Here is a 21,710-nt window from a genome sequence, read left to right as displayed (position 1 = left end):
CAATATTTAGATTTCTTGAATATACTGATTAAGTAGTAACGAATAAATCCATTATCTCATATTGATTTAATTTGGCATGGTCGTGTATGTTACTGTCATATTCGATTAAGATGCCTAAATATATATCTTCTATTATGCAGGTGGGGTAAATATCGTCTAAATTACTCATGTCTCTCAACATTATTTATCAACGACCTATTAACCAACTTTACGTTTGAATGACAATAAGACAATTGAGTCCACATCAAAAACATATCAATCAACAAGCATTCATCCTCAAAATCAATATCAATCCCATCCCTCTACGTTTCTCCCAAACTCAATTTCTTCAATGCCAATAACAACATAACCCCTGCAACTTCACCCACTTTATTAACAACTCTAACCATTTTCTAAGTCCAAACGGTTTCAAAATCCATCACACAACTATTGAGGTAATACATGTTGCTATTTCGATTTTTCTTTTTTACTTGCTTGATTTCGTCTTGAACTTCCATCAAGTTTATATTAGTATTTTATATAAGTTAAAATTTTAAATGTTGAAATTTAGAGAACAAAGTTTTCTCGTATTATATTATCTTGCTAGTAAGGACAACAAATTTTTTTTACTTGTCTACCTTTGTTTTATGTCTTTGATTATGATTTTTAATTTTATACATTTTTTACAATGTTTTATAGAACGAAGATAACTATGTTCCTGTGCTAAGAAAAAAAAAATGTCACAACGCATGGCAAGAAGTTCAAGAGGCTTCAAAGTGGCAGGAATTTTTTTGTGCACGGTAAATATTTTTCTCTGGCCATGTAATTGTTTCCACATGTTTTTAGTTGAGAAAAAAGTTTCAATGCAAAATGTTTTTAGTTGAGAAAATATTTCTCTTCTTCTTTGTTAGGTCTAATTCCATTATCCACTGAATTTATAGTTTGATGCAGCTCCAACTAAAGATCTGATGCTTTTGTTGAAGATTATTTCTATGACTATGATTTCCGTGATTAATAAGGTAAAATCGTAAAGCTTTTATCTTATAATACCATGATTATGTTATTTAATTTAATTTAATTTTTTTGCTGATGGGTATTAGTATATTTTAAAGAGTCATTTTGGCTAGTAATTTAACTGAGCTTATAATATTTTAATATAATTATGAAAATAATTACAATGATGAGAGAATACAGAGTTCAAGGTTAACCTATTTGAAATTTTTGTTTAAAATTAAATGAATCCTTAGTTTTTATAATCTGATTTTTTTTAATAAATATATTTTTTAGGGTGTTCTTCGTAATGGTGTCGTGGTTGTTGTCAAGAAAATGATCGGATCTCGCATGAGCGCTAACATACAATTCACCGCAGAGATAACGACCATTGGAAATCTCCAGCACCGGAATCTTGTAAAATCAACAGGCTTTGCGGTTAATGAGAAAATTTTCTCAGTATGTTGAAGACTAAGTGGGTCATAACACATACATGGTATTTGTTCAAAATCTTCTAACATTAGAATCTGGCTTATATATTTCAATGTTTCTGAAAGATCAGCATCTTCAAATGTAGAATCTTTGGTTGCATTAGAAGAAAAAACGGATGGCTTCGAAATGGGTTGGCCCACGTAAGGGTTGGTGATGGTGAAATCGTTAAGGTTTGGATTTGGATCTGGATCAGAGAGAAGGATTAGGTTACCTTGGTCATCGAATTTGTAGGTGGTTTCGAAATCAACAAAATTCGGATCCATAGCATGAAGTTCGGTAGTTGTTTGATTCTACAACAATGGTTTTTGTGTTTGAGTGAAATGAAACATTATGAAAAAGGTGTAGATATTTTGACAAGAAAATATGCACTTAGCATCACAATCCAAAAAGTGATTTAAAAACAAAAATGAGTGGAGATTGGGTATTGGAAGAACGAAGCCATTTTCCCACTTTTTTCATGTGCATGTGACTGTGTCCTTCCTACTTTATGCTTTGGATCAAGCTCACAATTTCATGGTGAGAGTACGTTTTTTGCACAAGTGATGCATGGGACCACATGGTCCATAACCCTACAAACTAATACCAAATAGATGTACATTTAGATTGGTTTTAGATTATTATAATCAAAATAAAAAGTTTTAAGTAAGATCTTGACGGTTCGCTTCAGATTGGTTGGTGCAGATCAATTATATTGTGTACATGCAGTAACTAACTGTGTTATATCCAAATTCATGTAGATAAATCTCACTTGACGAGTTAAGGAATTATGAAATAATCAAAAGTTCAATCACTAGAAATCAACATAACTACTACTAACATAAAGGAATATATAGTTGAAAAGTTCAATCACTAGAAATCAACATAACTACTACTAATACATATAACAATAGTTGAAAATTTGAGCTATTAAAGCCGAACGAGACGACAAAACGTTCAGAGAGCCAAACCTCGAAGTTGAGTATGTTCTAATAAAAATATTAACTGTGAAATCTATAAAATAAAAGTTTATTTTGAGAAGTATAAGTTAAACATTTGTCAGTGTAATTAATACAATTTTTTTAAACCTAATTAAGGTCGTTGTTAACATTATCTATAGTCACAGATAGATGAATGAATGAATATGGTACCAGAATATATACTCTTTCTTTCTCATCATCATTTCAGTTTTCACATCAATTCAACGAGTGGAGTTGGAATCCGATCCGAGGGAGTGCCTTTGGAGGTAGTGTGGTCGAGGTGCTCGACGAGGGGCTGTTCTTAGGTTTGTTGTGCTGCTGTTTTGATTTGTTTGCGCATGCCTGTGCTGCTGGCTGCAGTTTTTGGATTTAAAGAGGTTGTGTTTGTTTGTAGTTCAGTGCTGTTTTTAGTGCTCTTTGTTCGGGCCGTTTCTGCTGTTTTATGCTGTTCTGTGTGTATGCACTTGGTTGTTAATGTTCTGTTTTCTGGCCATTTTTATGCAGTCGGCCTATCATATATTATATGTTGTTTTAAAAAAAATACATATAAGAACTTGAATCTTAATAGTAAAGTAATATTATCTTAGTTCTTCAAAAGATGAACGCTGTTATTTTAAATTGTTCATTTATTGATCATTTATGTCACAATTTAGTACTAGATAAAAATGAGTAATTATTAAAAAAAATAAAAATTTGAGTAATGTTTTTAAAAGGAATCACAATAAACAATTTTCAAACCTACTCTTTTCTTGAATATCTTCACGTGATCAAGACACGCAATTTGTTTAATTTTTTTTTTTTTTTTTGAAGAAATTAAATAACTCATCTAAATTGGTACGGGAGAGATTCGAACCTGAGCATTGAAAGATTAGATTATGAATGTAATGCGTTGGATCTGACCTTTAAAAAAAATTACTAGATTAAAGCTTAAATAGTACAAATTGAAGTTTGATTATTAATGCAATTGCTAGACATTCTTGTTTTCGCCCGGAGGATATCGTCCAAATTAAAGTTGACACGTCGTATTAAGCTTAAATTCATGGAAGAAGAAAAAAAGAATGATTATATAACCAGATGAGACAAGTATTATTCTTGACAATTTAGTATTACCCCCGTTTTAATAGGAATATGTGCGAGTCTATGAGAGGCTATGGGAATTCCACTAACCTAAGGAATTAACTTAAATTAAAGACCGGTGCTAGGGACACCCTTAAAAAAAAAAACAAGTTACACCTAAATTTATTTAAAATTTTACAATAATATCAAAATTACTCTCTTCATGTAAATTTTTAAAAACCAATCTTTTATGATCATTCTGAACCCTTACCCCCTTTCATCCACAAATCACGATGTGCAACCAATATCTGAATCAACATCTTTGTTATTGATATGTACTATATTCATAAAGGTTAGTGAATTTCATGAATTTAATTTTCGATGAGTTTCTATTTGTTTATTGTTTGTTTTGGTATGAGATATGTCTGCCAATTTGATTTTAAGTGAGAGATTAGTGTAAATTAAGTTTACGTGTATGTATATAAAAGGGGTTAGTATAGTTTACGTATGTAGGTTAATGTAAATTCAAGTTTAGGTATGTTCAATTTAGGTTAGTGTAAATTCAGTTTACTTACATTCAATCTAGGTTAATGTAAATTAAGTTTACTTATGTTCAATTTAGGTTAATGTAAATTTAATTTACGTATGTATATAAGAGGTTAGTGTAAATTCAGTTTACTTACGTTCAATCTAGGTTAATGTAAATTAAGTTTACTTACGTTCAATCTAGGTTAATGTAAATTCAGTTTACTTACGTTCAATCTAGGTTAATGTAAATTAAGTTTGTAAATTAAGTTTACTTACGTTCAATTTAGGTTAATGTAAATTAAGTTTACTTATGTTCAATTTACGTTAATGTAAATTTAGTTGATTTGAAATTTTTATTTTAGTTAAAGGATATATTAGTCATTCTGAAGTGTAACTTGTTTTTTTTTGTGACTAGCACCAGTCCAAATTAAACACACAAAACTAAAGCAAATAAAACTATGAGAGGCAATAGATACTAAAAGTTGAAGCAAAATAAATAATTAATAAACATAATCATAAATTTCATTTAGTTATTAAAATATATTATTATAATCATGCGATAAAATTGTTGATTGTGATATCTTCGACAAGGAAATGAAGGTAGGAGTACTTCATTTTATAATAGTATCCTTTTGAATTTGTGATAAATATTGAAAAGCTATCGAAATATAAATCACATTATGAAGTAAATTATAAACTTAGAGGGAGCATAATTATTTCTAAACATAATTGTTATCATTCAAGGTACACACAAAAACCACGAATACAATTCTGTAATGTATGATAGCGAAGATCTGGACAATCAATGATAGAAAGACAGGGAAATTTGCCTGCATTGTCATATAAGAAATATATTTTACTAAAATATGAGAAAATATTGTGTTAAAATATATTTTAAAATCTAAAAAAATGTGCAAAAGATGACTTACTTCTACTGGTTACAATAAGAAATTGAGAAAGAAAGATGATCAAAACATAAACAAACATGAGAGGTTGATCCATATATTTTCTCCTTTTCATCTAATAAACAATTTTTTTATTGCTTTATAAGTAAGAAAAAATTGATTTTTTTCCTCAGAAAAAGTATAAACAAATGTTATAGACTCTAATCAATATGTCGTGTGTATCACTAAATTGATCAAAGCATAAACAAACATGATAGTTTTATCCCTAGTTTTAATTAAATAGTTTTTAGCACATAGGAGTTGCAAAAAGCCATTTACAAAATTGGAAGAAAAAAATGTTACATGTCTATAAATAATTTGTCGTGTGTATCCCTTTAGCTAACTGAAGTGATCACTTAACCTCAATAAAAGATCTAACACAAAATAAAAATGTTTATGATCATTATAGTTCATTATTTTTTATTAAATTTTATTATATACTTTTTTATATTTGAACCTTTCATCAAAAAAGAAACAATCATAATGAATGGTGAAAAGAATTCGATGTATAAATAACACATCGAAGAGGTGACAAAATATTTATTTATAAATTAAAGTACCATATGATGAAATATAAAAAAAAACTTTGAAATTACTTAAGCGGGGATCTAAATCTTATATTATATTTTAAATTATAAATTAATAACAATATTATTTGATTAGTTAAGTGATCAAATTAGGTTCCCTCAAAAAGAAAAAAAAAGTGATCAAATTAGGTTTAATCAAAGTTTAGAGTTAACGGAGATTTTGAGCTTCATGGGATGATGAGAATAGAAAGGCCTTAGTGGTCTACAAGGAATGAATAAAATCTAAATAATTTAGATAATAAACTTAATTAAGGTATGGATAAGCTAAATCTACTTGGGTTAGTATGATGGTATTGGCTTAAGACGTTGAAGTGTGCTTCTCTCAGAGTCTCAAGTTCGATTCTATGCGATGTCAATTTCATGGATGTTATGTTGTGCGATTATACTTAACGTTGTTGATGTTATACATCGTTGGTATCACTATACCTTTATGATAAACGAGTTGCAATATGGGTTTGGTGTGGTAGTCATTTCGTTGCAAATGAAATCATGTCGCATTATGGGCTGAGTGTCATTTGACGGTGTTGTTGTAGATAAGTTAGGGCCATTGACGACATGATTGAGGTCTTACAAGAAAAGTTTGGTGGGTTATTCCAAATGTTCTATTGCTACCTGTATTGGCTATTCTCCTTACTAACATCGAACACAACACAAATACCGACATTTACATACCGATAATAATTTTAGATTACGACATATTTCAATATCACTTATATGTAAGTGTCATTTCTATGCCCAACACCGACAATGTTACTTGAAAATGAAAAGGAGCATTTTCCATTTCTCCTTCTTAAGAAAGAGTTTTTTGAGTCTAAGAACAAAACCTGAAACATTATGCTTCTTGCTTCTTCTTAATCTTGATTTGATTTTGTTTGTACGAGCTTCCTTGAAAGATAATTGACAAAAAAATACAAAGGATGTGATGTGGGAATTGACCTTGGAATAACGTATTTGAGTGTTGGTGTGTGGCTTGATGAACACAATGGAGTTAATATTATTCACAATGATCAAGGCAACAAAAACTACACCTTCTTTCACCGATGATCAAAGGTTGATTGGTGATGCTGCTAAGAATCAGGCTGCCACCAACCCCGAAAACACTGTTTTAGGTATATTTCTATTTTGTATTCCTTCGTGTTTTTGCTGTTGTTGATAATGTTGTTGCATATGTTTGTTGGACAAATGAATGATGAGAATTTATTATCAATTTTATTTTGACAGATGCTAAGAGGATAATTGATAGGAAGTTTAGTGATCCCGTTGTTCAAAACGATTCAATGTTGTCGCCGTTCAAGGTCATTGCCGGTGTCAATGACAACCCCATGATATCTGTCAAGTACAAGGATCAGGAGAAGAAATTATGTGCTGAGGAAATCTCATCTGTGGTTCTCTCAAAGATTCGCGAGATTGCAGTGACATTTTTGGAATTGCCCGTCAAGAATGCAATTGTTACTTTGACTGGTTATTTCAATGATTCTTAGAGGAAAGCCACCATAGATGCTGGTGCCATTGTCAGGCTTAATGTTATGCGGATAATCAATGAGCTCACTGCTGTAGCTATTTCATATGGCCTCGACAAGAGAGCTGAGTGTGCTGGAGAACGAAATACTTTCATCTTCGACCTGGGTAGTGGGACTTTTGATGTTTCTCTCCTTACAATTCAGGATAAGGTCTTCCAAGTTAAGGCCACCGCTGGAAACACTCACCTCGGGGTCGAGGACATTGATAATAGGATGGTGAACTACCTCAGATTGTCGTCCAAAGAAATTCAAGAAATGATCAAAGAAGCTGAGAATTACCATGTAGAAGATGAAAAATTTCTAAGAAAGGCCAATGTAATGAATGCATTACATTATTGTGTTTACAAGATGAAGAATGATTTAAACAAGAAGGATACTAATCTAAAGCTCTCCTCTCAAGAAAATGACAAGATTAACTCTGCAATTAAAAAGGACACAAATTTGCTTGAAATTAGTAACCAGCAGAGTGAAATAGATATTCTTGAAAATCATCTGAAGGATCTTGAAAGTATTGTTGCTTGCATATCAGTATTTGATTTCAGTTTTCCTTCAACAATCTCAAAATGAAAATGGCTTTGACAAATTAAAAAAAAAAAAAGGTTGAATTGATAGGATAATGTTCATTGGAAACATTCACTTAATTGCATTCAAATTGAAAAATTGGTTGGAAGGTGCATGCAGGTCTACTAAGGTATGGGAAATTATTATCATTTCATAATTTGCATAACGTTGTAAGATGGTGCCTTTTAATTAACGAGAGAATGAGGGTTAGAGAAAGTGTTGTTGGCACTCTTCTAAAAAGTGTGATGGACTAATTCATTATAACAAAATAAATTAAATAATGTTGTTGCGACAGAGAATGACTTATATCATTTTATTAAAAATATGTTCAATACAATGCGGTATATCAATTAGAACTTGGAAACTAGCTGGAGATGCGGCCGCCTTGCCAAGACTACAGACAACCTCATTTGTTTGTCTCTGAATTAACTCAAGACAGAAGTTTGTGTAAAAATTGGAATATTATCTCCAAACATGTAACATTCAGTCTAGTTGATACAAAGCTATCCACAATTTTTTAGGAGACAAGCGAATGTTGTCACTCATAGTTTCGCTAGGGTGTCAATATTACAAGCTCGTCACCAAGTCTTTGATTTGATTCCATCTTGCATTCCAAATTGTGTGATGAATGAAATGATGATATGAGTTTTTGTTGGTAAAAAAAAAAAAAAGTATATCTGATAATGTTATAATAGCTCAGGAAATTGTCATCCATATGCATAGAATTAAAATTGACTTTGAGAAAGTCTGATAGAATTAGTTGGAATTTACTTCCACTTACTCTTCAAGATTTTGGTTTTCCTGCTTCCGCTATTACATTAGTTATAAATTGTATAATCTCTTAATCTTGGTATTTGTTAAGCAAGAATGACCAACACTGCTCTACTGGAAAACTTGTTTGAAACTAGATCAAGTTTAACCAAAGATCATGAGTTCGAATTAAACCCCGGCAATGCATGTGCATTATTGTTAAATCTCCTAGGGGACAATATAGGTCTTGATAGGCTGTGCCAACCTGGTAATAAATGAACATGCTAGACAAAAGAACAGCCAATGACAGGGTTGATATGTAGATTGTGTAATAACAGTACTATTATCATCACACATTCCAAAACAAAAAGGAAAAATATCAACAACAAATTAAAAGTTGAAATGAATGCTAACTACCAAGTACTGGACACACATGGCCAACGACAAATTAGAAGAAATTGGCCACTGAATAAAAGAAATAACATACGCAGAAAGATGGTTTTTGTATTGAGAGAGCACATTACATCTACCTGGACGATGATGAATCAGATCTTGAGACCAACTGAAGAAAGATGGGCATCGTGGAAGAGAAAAACCTCGGCTTATATAGAGGCTGTACTGTGGCATGAAATTTTCAGTTCAAACAATCTTCAGCATCACTCATAAGAACATGAAAAGCTTCCGCGACACATTTTCTTGCCAAATAAATACAAACAATATTTTGGGGCAAAGCAGTTGAAAATAAATACAAACAATATTTTTGAAACCTATTTCTGAAAAAACAAATAGACATCGCGTATAACAGAAATATATATGCTAAAAATGATGCAGGAAAGGACATAAAATTTGAACCTCGTTTTGCAATCAAACTTTCCATGCAACACCGCAGGCAGACGGGGAGGAAGAGGAGGAGCAACAGCAGCACGTGCAGCCACCTCCCATACTGGTGCAGGTATTTTGGCCTCCCTTTCCTGCACCAGTAATAGGGAGCATTTCATTGATTCCTATTTGTCGTCAGACACATCTCCATCATCAGAAAACTCGTCAAATGTTTTCATATCAAGCTGGTAACGCAAGATCCCACCTATCCCACCCAAACCTTTGCAAAACAGTGAACCTTCTTGTGATTCATCGGTAACAATCACGAGAGTGCAACCAAACTGTTTGTATTCATTTGCAAACCACTCCAACAGAGACTGCTTTTCCTGAACCTCATAATCAGCCGCGCTTTCAGGATCTCTAAAATTGCTCTCATTGGCTTCCTGCTCCTTGTTGAAGTGCTTAATGACAACTTCACCAGTAGTACTATTTTTTAGAACATACCTAGTCATATCCAGATTTTCCCATACAATAAGTGTCTCAACAGCTCCAGCATCAAGATCTTGTAGAGTATCATCAACGCCAACGACGTGCTTCCCCGTATTCTGATTAATTTCCATAAAGTATTTTTCAATCAAACGTGTCTCCTGAATAAACTTTACATTAGATAGAATTTCAGATGATAGTTTAATAGCCTCATTGAACCCATTCTCCCCTCCATAAGATACATCGACAACATTAACTATTTTTGCTTGAAGAAGGGGATCAAACATATCTGACTTGCTAAGCTCAGTTTTGAAATCAGCAGAACAGCAAGAATTAATCCAGAAACATTAGGCTGGCTGGTAGCAGGATTGATATAAAACTGGATTGCAAGCTCAGCAGTCTTCCTCACATAGTTATGATGCTTCTCTGTGCGAAGACGAAATAGCATGGTCAAATTTGCTTAAGGGTATAATTGGAATGAGAAAATGTCAGCCCAAAACAGTCTACTTTCTTTATAAATAGTATAGATTTTATCTTTTTATAACAATATTTAAATTATTAATTTTGTAAAAAAATATTTAATTATTAATTAAAAAATAGATACATCTCATTATAATACTCCACTACCCAGTAGGAACAATATTATTGTAAAAATATAGTAGAAGGTATTTTTGTAGAAATGAAACTAACAAGATTTATTCTTGTTCTCTCTGTCACTCTTCTAATTTGGAAACTCAATTCTGATAAAAAAAAAAAAAGGATCATCTTGCAATAGTCTAAAATTTAACTGCATATGGTGCGCACATCAGTGAAGTCAACCAAGGTTCTCAGAAAATAGCAGTTTTATCAAATTTGGATACGCTACGGTGCCTATAGCATTAGCCTCTATTTGACAACACTTTGTACTAAAACGCATACCACATAAGAATAGTGGTTTGTGAAACTCTACTACCGTATAGTGCCGCTAAATGCCCTATTTGACAAGTTTGACACGCTTACATACACATTCATATTTTTAGCACCAACACTTATGATCGAAGGTGTGTCTACTGTTCGATGCCGGCACATTTTTTCAAATAATTACCGGGGTCAACATGTCAGTGTAACGTGTCCATACTTTGTATATAAATAAAGATTAAAGATTACTGATGTCAACATATAAAGATTATTTTGATTAAAGGGAAAGTATCAAAATACAACCTTAAAATGGTTAGTATCCATATATAAATAAGTAAATTTGGGGGAATTTGAAAACAAAACAATTACCTCTTAGCAAGAACTTCAACTTTGTTGCAAATATTTTGAAAAGATTATTTTGCAAATAATGGTTCAGTCTTCTTATCACACTTGAGTGGGACATGCAATTGATTTATCAACTTCTTGAAAAATCTTCTCACACTTGAAATCTGAAGCATTTTCACTGATTCATCACATGCTTTTCGATCCATTCTATAGAGATAAAATTAACAACGATGCAGCAAAAACAACAAAAACTGTTAGCATTGACTCACAAAAATCAAGAAGCAGTATACATTGTAATGAAAATTAGTTAATCATAAATTAGTGTATGTTTTGATGAAATGAAAATTAGTTTTTATATAACCAAAAAAAAAATTAAGAATCCATCAAGACACTGTCAGATCAACATCTCACTTATCATATCATCAAAATGCACAAGTAGAAAAAGAGTCATTCATCTTAAAAGTTATATGATTAAAATCATAGATATAAAAATAGGAGGATCAAAATCGTGATTGAGGCAAAATACATAAAAATCAACATTTAAACCTTTAAAAAATGCATAAGATCTAATTGACAGTAAAAGAGACCTGCATGATATAGTATATCTCCTGTAGAATCGAACCTTTTTCAGATCCAGTCCGGCACAAACTTCTCCAAAAACTCAACATGTTTTCACTTCTTCTGCAGAGTGGTGACAGCTAGAAAGGATTAGTTATCTACGAGAAAACAATCAAACCAAATACAAATCTTAGAAAAGAAAAAAAAAGGTTCATAATTACCTTTTCAAAGAGCTTACCTAGTAATGGGAGTGGTCTTGAGTTGACAGAATGAAGCGGAGTAAACTGCATTAATATCTTCCATCAGTCAGAGGTGGAAAACTCGAGACTCTCACATCCTGAATGATCGAATTCATCTAGGGAATCCACGTTGATAGCTGGAATTTTCCTGAGCTTTTTACAATCTTTAAGTCTCAATATTTTAAGTTTAGCCATTGACCCACTCACCATAGGTGGAAAAGTCTCCAGATATTCACAATATGAAAGATCGAGTTCTTCCAATGAAGGCAACATGACACGTGGAAAACTCCACAGCTCATAGCAACCTTGAATATTCAAGACTTTCAGCTTATCCAATGACTCATCCAGCATGGGAGAAAGACTCTTAATGCTATGTAATTCTGAAAGACAGAGTTCCTCCAATGAAGCTAATTTGAGAGATGGAATAGTTTCGATCTTTGGGCAATCGAGGACACGCAAAATTTTAAGTTTATCCAATGACTCATCCAACATGGGAGAAAGACTCTTAATGCTATCTAAATCTGAAAGATAGAGTTCCTCTAATGAATCATATTTGAGAGGTGGAATAGTTTCGATCTTTCGACAACCGAAGACACTCAAAATTTTAAGTTTATTCAATGTCTCATCCAACATGGGAGAAAGACTCTTAATGCTATTTAATCCTGAAAGATATAGTTCCTCCAATGAAGCTAATTTGAGAGGTGGAACCGTTTCGATCTCTTGACAATAAATGAACCTCAAAATTTTAAGTTTATCCAATGACTCATCCAACATGGGAGGAAGGCTCTTAATGCTCCATAATTCTATAAGATAGAGTTCCTCCAATGAAGGTAATTTGAGAGGTGGAATATATTTGAGACAACGACAACCCAAGACCGTCAAAATTTTAAGTTTATCCAATGTCTCATTCAACATGGGAGAAAGACTCTCAATACGGGATAAACCTTGAAGATTGAGTTCCTCCAATGAAGGTAATTTGAGAGGTGGAATATATTTGAGATGACGACAACCTAAGACCTTCAAAATTTTAAGTTTATCCAATGACTCATTCAACATGGGAGAAAGACTCTCAATATTGAATAAAGCTTTAAGATTGAGTTCCTCCAATGAAGGTAATTTGAGAGGTGGAATATACATGAGATGTATACAGTTGTCAACCTTCAAAATTTTAAGTTTATTCAATGACTCATCCAACATGGGAGAAAGACTCTTAATGCCCCATAATATTGAAAGATATAGTTCCTCCAATGAAGGTAATTTGAGAGGTGGAATATAATTGATAGAACGACAGCAGTTGACCTTCAAAATTTTAAGTTTATCCAATGACTCGTCCAACATGGGAGAAAGACTCATAATGCTATGTAATTCTGAAAGATAGAGTTCCTCCAATGAAACTAACTTGAGAGGTGGAATAGTTTCGATCTTTGGACAACTGACGACACTCAAAATTTTAAGCTTACCGAGCAACCCAATGGAGTCATCAAATGTAATTAAATCATTACACCTCAAACATGAAAAATCTTCTAAATTTTGGAGACCTGACACATCAGGTATCGATCTCAAAGAATCACAAAAGTGAAACTGTAACATCCTCATATTCTTAAAGTACTGCAAAACAAAACAAAAAACAAATAAATGAGTGAGCAAGTGATCTTAATTAATTATTCAACAACGTATTGGAGAATTGTAAGAACACAAACATGTCATTTTGTTACGAAATAAGTAAACGAAAAGTGGGTGGTAATTCTATAGGACAAAAACATCCCATTTAGTTAGATACTTAACACTACAGGAAACATTACCTTTTGCCAGGGGCAAAATCCCTGTCAAAAGGACAGAATCCCTGGCAAAAGGGACGTTTGTGAGGGAAAAAGCCAGGGGCGGAAGCAGTGGCAAAAGCGCTCATCGCAAACCTTTTGCCAGGGGCTACACCCCTGGGAGAAAAACGAGGGGCAGAACCCCTGGCATAACACGTGACTTAAACCTTGGCATAAACCCTGACAAATTCCCTCACTTTTGTCTGCAAATTTTCTGCAACTCTGACTGCGCCTGCGCTGCCTGCGCTGAAGTGACTGATGTGAAGAAAGTCTGACCTGAAAAAAATCAGGGATATGCGAGGGGTTTAACCCCTGGCAAACGTCCATGCTATTTTTTTTTTAAAATATTTTATTTATTAAAATGAATTTTTTATTAATTAATAAAATGTATTTAAATTAATTTAAAAATTGTTTTTTTTTTTAAAGTTGTTTTTGATCAATAAACAACTTTAATTTTTTTGTACTATACTATTTTTGAGTCCCTCTTTTTTAAACAATATGCATTATTATATTATATTGTTTTATTTTATAAATTGATAAAATATAATAATAGATTTTAATTTATTAAAAAAACAGATTTTAACAAAGTTTTAATTTAAAAATAAAACTGATTTATTATAAGCAATTAGTGTTTGACCATATTTTTTTAAAAAAATTCTGCTACAATGCAACTACAACTACAACATGCATATATTTCTTTTTATCACAAAAAAAAAAAAAAAACAGCATGAATAACATACAAAATAAATAACATTAATAAGTAATAAAAATTAATATCATGAAAAATAAAACAGATTTATTATAAGCAATTAGTGTTTGACCATATTTTTTTAAAAAAATTCTACTACAATGCAACTACAACTACAACATGCATATATTTCTTTTTATCACAAAAAAAGAAAAAAAAAACAGCATGAATAACATACAAAATAAATAACATTAATAAGTAATCAAAATTAATATCATGAAAAAAACATGTAACAAATGAAGAAATTTTTACCAAATATATGAACTTTGATGAATGTGTTGTGTGAAGGGGCTGTGTTTTATGAGAAGAAAGAAGAAATTTTTCTAAGTGTTTTTTAGGCTGCTAAGAGACCGGTGCATGGCTTATATAGGGATGGAAAAAAGCCAGGGCCTATGTGAGGGACAAGCCCCTCGCTTTGTTGGTCAAATCCTAGCATAGCTAGGTTGCAGAACAGCCATAAAAAAGCCAGGGATTTCCTGCAAAAACCGAGGGGTTTAGCCCCTGGCAGGCCTGCACTGCACAACTTTTGCAGGCTTCAGTCAACTCAGCAGGAACAAAGCAGGGATTCTCTCACTTTTTGCACATCCGAGGGGCTTTCCTTGGTAATTTCCCTCGGTTTTTTCCTGACATGCAATTGATTCCTTCCCTTTTTCAAATTCAGTTCTGGCGCCAATAAAAACCCAGGGATTTTTTAAAATAAACGAGGGGCAAACCCCAGTGTTTTTTGCCAGCGGTTGTCCTTGGCATTTTCCCTGACAAATTTGCCAGGGGCTTCAAACCCTTGTCAAAATCCCTGGCAAAAGGTAACTATTCTTGTAGTGAACCATTGTTAAGATTCTTATCTTGTGCCCTTAGGGGTTAGGGTACAGTTTAGCATTTTCTAATATAAATATAAGACGGGGGATATAAATTCATCACACTTGCCTTCTTGAAAAAGACTTCCTGTGGACGATTAAATGTAAAGTTCAATTTGCATAATGTGAGTTGCCTCGGGTAAAAATCAACCGGTAAACACTCTTCTGATGGATATTCCCACAAGCGCAGTACTCTTAAACTATTTGGAAGATGCTTTGGACTTTCAGAAAAATAAACACTTTGAATAAAAAGTGTTCTAAGCTTTGTCATATTCTTAAATGCCTCTCCATCCCAATTTACTACAATGTCTTCATCGGAATCCGAACACATCATCATTCCAATTTTACTTGTTCCCTGTTAACAAAAAGAGCAGAAATGAATCAAATTACATGTATAAGTTTAAATAACATTACAAATTATAAAGGAAAAATTAGTAATATGAGCATTAATGAAGAGGTCTAAATCAAGGTTAAAGATGAAAAGTTCAATCATTCATATTATATTTACTCACCGTATTTTCTTCTAAAACTTCAGCTATGTCTTTAGCAGACCATAATCTACTGCGTTCTCCAGGCTGATCTGGTGATTCTAGTCTGACAATTTCTTTTCCCATATCTTCTATCAGATCATGTAATGTCAAAAAATTAGGCTGGCTTATCTTTATGAGAGATTTTTCAATTAACACATTGATGTGATCTTTCTTTTCGTCACCATAATGAGCATGAAGTATTATTTCGACATCTTCCAATTGTTCTCCTTTGAAAAAACAAGCTATGTCAAGAAAAACATCTTTCTCTTCTTGGACCAAATCATCGAAGCTCACTTTAAGAATCTCAAAGATCTCTTGCTTAGGAATCTTTTCGTACCGATCTAGCGCAGATATCCATTGTTCTGTTGTTTTTTTTGAAAATAAGTGAGAACCGATTATTTCAATAGCTAATGGAAGGCGACTTGTATAGTTTAAAGCACGATTGAAAACATCTTCAAAGCTTGGACTAACTTCGTTAGTTCCAAAAGTTTTCCATCTAAGAAAATCGTAAGCTTCATCCCTCAACAACAGTTTCACTTCATGTGTTTTTTCAACCCCATGACTTTTTAGCACTTGTGTGTCACGGGTCGTGATGATAACTCTACTTCCATTACCAAACCATTCGGGTTCTCCAACAATAGCGCGTAATTGATCCAACTTGTCAACATTGTCAAGAAGCAAAAGAACCTTCTTCTGTTTGAGCCTAACTCGAAGTTCTTTAATTCCCTCGTTAACGCTTGTTACCGCAATTTTATTTTCTCCAAATATTTTAGAAAGAAGGATATTTTGGAGATGTATCAACCCATGTTTCTCTTTATTTCCTCTTACATCTTCAAGATAACAAGAACCATCAAATTGATCGACAATTGAATTATAAACTGCAAGAGAAAGAGTTGTTTTCCCTATTCCACCAGTTCCGTGGATTCCGACCATATAGACTTTATCAACAGACCCAACATTCAAAAGCCGTAATACATCTTGTATTTGGTCCTCCAACCCAACTATGTAATCAGGAATAGATAAGGAAAAAGGTTGGATCACTCTTGAGACGTCTCTAACAATCTTATTAATAAACATGTATTCAGATCCATGCTTGCCCAAGAAAATAAAAATTAACAACGTTATTGTCAAAAAACAATGTTCAAATATAAAATATGTCTAATAACCTAATCCTTATGTGTCAAAAAACAGTGTTCAAATATAAAATATGTCTAATAACCTAATCCATTATATATATGTGTGTGTGTTTTTTTAATAATCATCTATTAAATATAATTAACTGTGTATTTGACACCACTGTTCCGTAAATCGAGTGTTAACTCTCCGAGTTTACATGTTTAGGTACCAAAATCGTGTTAACTCTGAGGTAAACTCGATTTCTGGTAAAATCGGAAGGTTTGGCCGAGTTAACACTCGGTAAACTCGACCGAGTTTACCAAGTTTTACGAGTTTACATCTAAAAAAAAATGAAAATTGGCCCTTTTTTTAGGTCCATTTTTTTTCAAAACCAAATTCCTTTTCTACAAGTCCAAAAATTGAAACGTTTACTAAATGGTTATCATTACAGTAACACGTTTCTGAAATGAAACTTTTTTTTTTCGTTTCTTCTCTGAGTTCTCAAACCATGAACAGGGGAGCACATATATACCAGTTAGGGTTGTGATTTCGACGGTGGAAATTCATATTTCAACGCCGTTTATTGCGACACCGGTTAGGGTTGTTGTGGTAGTGTTTGTTGTCCTTTTGAAGAAATTAACTAGTTTATTTTTTAGATAGTTTTATTAACAACTTTAGGAACTTGTGAAACTTGCTTTTTTGGATGGTTTTATGAATGACTTAAACTTAGAGACTTATGATTTTGTGCGTTAATTTTTGTATTTTGATGCTAAGTTGAGCATAATATTTTATTATGGATTTATGTTAGTTTGATGTAATTTGTCTTTGAAATTAAGTCATATTTTTCACTATTGACCTATTTACAATATTATATTAGCTTATATATGTCTTGCATATAAGAAATTTTATATAATTTTAATTTAGGTAAACTCGTACGAGCTCTCGAGTTGAGGTAAACTCTCGACTTGCAAAACCTTGTTTGACACACAAAACAAGTCAACTCTAGTTTTTTTTCCTTTTGGATTTCCTCTTCCATTTTTTAGGTTTTGGATAACTTTTCATTGGAAATCATCCCTCTTCATCTTTTTTCTCCATATTCTAATCAAAATAAGTGATTTATTATATCTCAAATTATAGAAATTAGACAAAAGCAAATTAACAGCAGCATAAACAAACAAAATATAAGAATATACATACCCTGTCTTCCATTTGTAAACGGTACCAGAGAAATTAGCCAATTGATTCAAAGCATTCTTCCATTCCTGCAACTTATCTTCGCTATACCAATTGCTCGCTTTATGTTCAGCCATTGCTTCTCCATACGTTCCTTCTTCTGACCATCTCACAATTGAAGGGTCAACGTCATAAAAGATTGGCCAAACAAATCGTCCCCTTCCATGTATGCATTTAAGGATATGACAAAGTTCGTCTAAACAAAAGGACGAAGTTGCATAACTCGGAGAGAGAACAATTATGGCCGCCTTTGATTTTTCAATAGCTTCGTAAAGTGATTTTTCGATATTGTTCCCTTTGTAAATCTCCAAGTCGTCCCTGAAGGTGCGGATCCCCCTATTATGCAAAGCATTCCAAATATTTCCTGTAAAATCACGACGTGTTTCAAAGCCTCTAAAGCTGAGGAAAACATCGTATTCGTAGCCATCATTCGTGATGGATGATGAGGATGGTGATCCAGCCATGAATGAGAAGAGAGGAAAGGTTTTTTTGAACAAAACAATGGTGGAAAGGTTAATCTGTATTGAGCATGGATGATGTGATGAAAGTGTTGGGTTGGTACATTTATGAAGGATTCGAAATACCATAATTTACATTACATGAATTAAGAAAATAATAAAACTAATTAAATATAGTCATGTGACCGAAGCCATGTGAACTGTGAAATGAAGAAAGGTTAGACTAATGAAATAAAATATATATGCAGTAAATGTTTAATTAGATTCAACACCTAATATACATTAAGAAAGTGCGTTAACCACTAAATTTGTTTTTATCTATTATTATTTGTTTACCAAAACTTTCCGTCGCAAAAAGTGAGAACGCCAATTTGGAATTTGAGCAATATATAAATAAATTTGGTAAAAAGATGTATAAGTTTTTTAGAGAACGCGTTCATTTCTCCTAGTAGAGGTATAAGTTTTTTTTTTTTTTTCCTTTTTTGAAACCAATTATTAGAGGTATAAGTTAAGGTGAATTTTTTTTTTTCGGTGGCCGGGGTTTGAACTCCGGACCTTTCATATATTATGCATTGTCCTTACCAACTAAGTTAAGATCACGAGGACATAAGTTAATGTGAATAACACAACTCATATGTGATAAATATGTAAATATGTGATATGCATATTGTATATATTGGTTTAGCTATCAACAGTTAGCAGTAGCACTAATGCTTCTATGTGATCAATAAATTTTAATTTTTTCAACAAAAAAAAAATTTGTTGTAATATTCCATGAGGCTTGCACTAAAAAGGCTTGTAGCCTCTAAGCAATCAAAACAAACATCAAAATATCTAGACATATAAATAGTGAATCAGAGCCATTCTTTCAAACTAAAAAGTAAGAATGTTAAAAAGCAGTGATATATATCTAGAAAAAGAGCATCACGAATTCTTCAAGAATAAAGAGCAGTCGATCATAATTCGTTGTATTGCTGTAAAATAGGGAGTGAACAAATAAATCATGCAATTAAAACTTTTTAACTGTGTCCGAAAAATTCGCAAGGCATATCCTTAACTATAAATAGCATTTTCCATGTTAAAAACATGTCGAACTACTTTTAATAACACTAATTTTCCAAGCACAAGCTATTGTCCCTACTCCTTAGCAAACTTTGGTTTGGACAGAATTCCAGAAGATAATTCAATGGCCTGATTTAATCCATTCTCCTCTCCATAAGATACATCGACAACATTAACTATTTTTTCCTTAAGAAGGGGATCAATTATATCAACTAACTGTCTAGTTTTGTATTCAACAGAACCAGCAAGTATTAATCCACAAACATTAGGCTGTCGGGTATTAGGATCGATATAAAGCATGCTTGCAAGCTCATCAGTCTTCCTCCCATGGTTAATATGCTTTAAGAAGTGAGCACGGGAAAACCGTAGTGCTGGCTCCCCTCCTCTTCCATGTTTCTTTGGAGGAAACAAACGATACATGTAAAGCACCTGTCTTGTATTACCACTCAAGGTCCCAAATAGAGTGCCTTCACCATCCATGACGATAAATCCAAACATGTCATCAGATTCCATGAGCTTATCAGCATGATGAGTATCAGCCATCTTTGAACAACAATGATAGACCAATAACCTTGAAAGAAATAAGAACAACAAATAAGCTATATATCCGCATAGATGAGATGTGAAAAACTTAAAACTTGATGCATTGTGAAAAACATATATCCTATAAAAGAAACTACACTCTTATTGCAAATCATCCTACTGACATATCACTTTCATCCTATGAAACAATGACAAAGACATGAACACTAGACATGACACTAACACACATTGACACGGTAAAAAATTGAGAAAATGAATAAATTGAATGCAATCACATATGTCAGTATTATGTCGGCCTGGAACAAAACAGGAAATTCCAGCTCAATCCACAGCAAAAAAACCCTAATATTTAAATCAGCAACTTAGAAACACAATAGGACATATTAATAAGGATATCCGATACAACACTTACACGTGTCGCACTTATGTAAATTTGGAAGAAAAACAAAAGAATTAATTGAATGCAATTGCATCTTTTGGTATCGGTAACCGCCGGACATATCTTTCACCAAAAGTGTCGGTGCCATAAAGTGCAGCAATAACGCGAATTTAAACAAATCACTGTTGTTCCATGATACACTAATTAATGCAATACATACACAAACATTAGCATGTGAAGTCAAAAGCATCACAACACAGATACAAAATCATTATGACGATTATGATAATAATGATAAAATAAATAACGAAATCGCAAAAATTCATATTTATCGTTGCAGAATTACAAAGCAAGCATGGGGAAACACACAAATATATAAATATATATAATATATATAATTATATGAATATGATCGACAATGACAATAAAGAAATTGCAGAATCATTAAAAGTACCGATGAGTGGACATGAAGAATGAGAGATTGAAGAGGCACGTGCCCTAGCTGATATTTGGAGCACTTGTAATTGAGAGAGATTTGATTCCAAGAAAATAATGTTCAAACCGAGAATATATATTTTGATGGCATATGCAGGAGAATAACTTTTTTATCTCTATAGGTGATAGTTAAATTCTCTTTATTATCCCCTAAATTCTCTTAAAGATGCAACTCTTGTCCAATAGCATCAGGCTTTACTCCCAGGTTCACCAAGACAAGAACTACAAAATCTGCTACCTATTTCTAGCTTAAGATCCGTCCCGCCCCTCCATAGAACCCTGCCCACCTGCAACGCCAAAACTTGCAGCGCTAGCCTTGATTTTAAGATCAACACAAGGCAAATCTTGTCGCGACAGACTAAGGCAAGCCATTGGATTCAGGCACCATTGTGATATGTTATAATCAAGGTTATTCGATTTAATACTCAACCAATTCCAAGAGGACAAGTTCGCCTCCTCAACTATCTTATCTACACAATTTTACTTACTCTAAAAGAGCTTTCATGTCTTGCCTTCCATATACTTCAGGCCGCGGCAATGATGAACTGAAGAGAGGCCAGAAGCATTCCAACAATCACAGGCTACCGGGAAGTCAAAGAAAGCATGCATATCATCTTCGCAAATGGGACATTGGATTGGGCAGTCCACGTAACGCTCTATTAAATTGACTAAACTGTGACACATATATTTGTCAAAAACAAAATTGTAATTAACTCGTGATACATTTTTTTGGTACAAATATTGTAAGAAAGGTGGTGTAAATTTTAA

General features: G+C 32.8%; 3 protein-coding genes, 1 long non-coding RNA gene and 2 pseudogenes across 11 annotated transcripts; 3 read left to right on the top strand and 3 right to left on the bottom strand.

Annotated features, from left to right (window-relative positions):
- Positions 1–309: 309 nt before the first annotated feature.
- On the top strand, positions 310–2,863 carry LOC112422461 (uncharacterized). Of its 3 annotated transcripts, XR_005646643.1 has the most exons (6): positions 310–434; positions 679–779; positions 921–998; positions 1,267–1,465; positions 1,547–1,977; positions 2,626–2,863. It is a non-coding gene; the product is annotated as an uncharacterized lncRNA (long non-coding RNA). The 3 variants fall into 3 exon arrangements; XR_003012763.2 differs by lacking the exon at positions 1,547–1,977 and having other exon boundaries at positions 324–434; positions 2,626–2,856; XR_003012762.2 differs by lacking the exon at positions 2,626–2,863 and having other exon boundaries at positions 325–434; positions 1,547–2,127.
- Positions 2,864–5,981: 3,118 nt separating this feature from the next.
- LOC25497358 (heat shock cognate 70 kDa protein-like) lies at positions 5,982–7,051 on the top strand (annotated as a pseudogene).
- A 7-nt stretch (positions 7,052–7,058) lies between these two features.
- LOC120576106 (heat shock cognate 70 kDa protein 1) lies at positions 7,059–7,619 on the top strand. The gene has a single exon (XM_039827097.1). The coding sequence runs from the start codon at positions 7,059–7,061 to the stop codon at positions 7,617–7,619; it is 561 nt and encodes a 186-aa protein (XP_039683031.1).
- A 637-nt stretch (positions 7,620–8,256) lies between these two features.
- Positions 8,257–10,912, bottom strand: LOC25497357 (eukaryotic peptide chain release factor subunit 1-3-like; annotated as a pseudogene).
- Positions 9,958–18,552, bottom strand: LOC25497356 (TMV resistance protein N). Of its 6 annotated transcripts, none has more exons than XR_005642266.1 (5): positions 17,970–18,552; positions 11,690–13,315; positions 11,498–11,591; positions 10,935–11,117; positions 9,958–10,094 (listed from the first exon to the last, which is right to left on the bottom strand). XR_005642266.1 is itself a non-coding variant. In XM_039827197.1 (3 exons), exons 1-3 carry the CDS (start codon positions 17,979–17,981, stop codon positions 15,143–15,145), a joined length of 1,461 nt encoding a protein of 486 aa, XP_039683131.1. In that variant the 5' UTR covers positions 17,982–18,552; the 3' UTR covers positions 14,543–15,142. The 6 variants fall into 6 exon arrangements, 2 of the variants coding, with proteins under 2 accessions (XP_039683131.1, XP_039683132.1); XR_005642269.1 differs by having other exon boundaries at positions 11,533–11,591; XR_005642265.1 differs by having other exon boundaries at positions 11,707–13,315.
- Positions 18,553–19,600: 1,048 nt separating this feature from the next.
- Positions 19,601–20,068, bottom strand: LOC11413146 (eukaryotic peptide chain release factor subunit 1-2). Its single transcript, XM_003620274.1, has one exon. It carries the CDS (start codon positions 20,066–20,068, stop codon positions 19,601–19,603), a length of 468 nt encoding a protein of 155 aa, XP_003620322.1.
- Between the last annotated feature and the right edge of the window lie 1,642 nt (positions 20,069–21,710).

This window comes from Medicago truncatula, chromosome 6, assembly GCF_003473485.1.
Source record: "Medicago truncatula cultivar Jemalong A17 chromosome 6, MtrunA17r5.0-ANR, whole genome shotgun sequence".
In the NCBI taxonomy this organism is placed as follows: Eukaryota; Viridiplantae; Streptophyta; class Magnoliopsida; order Fabales; family Fabaceae; genus Medicago; species Medicago truncatula.
The sequence above is the reverse complement of the archived record's forward strand: the minus strand, read 5'-3'. Positions and strand labels throughout refer to the sequence as shown.

Excerpts from the sequence above, each read along its gene's own strand:
- LOC25497356 (XM_039827197.1), bottom strand. Across the intron at positions 15,482-15,638 it reads AAGTTTTAGAAGAAAATACG|GGAACAAGTAAAATTGGAAT; the intron begins GTGAGTAAATAT and ends TTTTGTTAACAG.
- LOC11413146 (XM_003620274.1), bottom strand. The coding sequence starts at position 20,068 with ATGGCTGATACTCATCATGCTGATAAGCTCATGGAATCTGATGACATG.
- LOC120576106 (XM_039827097.1), top strand. The coding sequence starts at position 7,059 with ATGCGGATAATCAATGAGCTCACTGCTGTAGCTATTTCATATGGCCTC.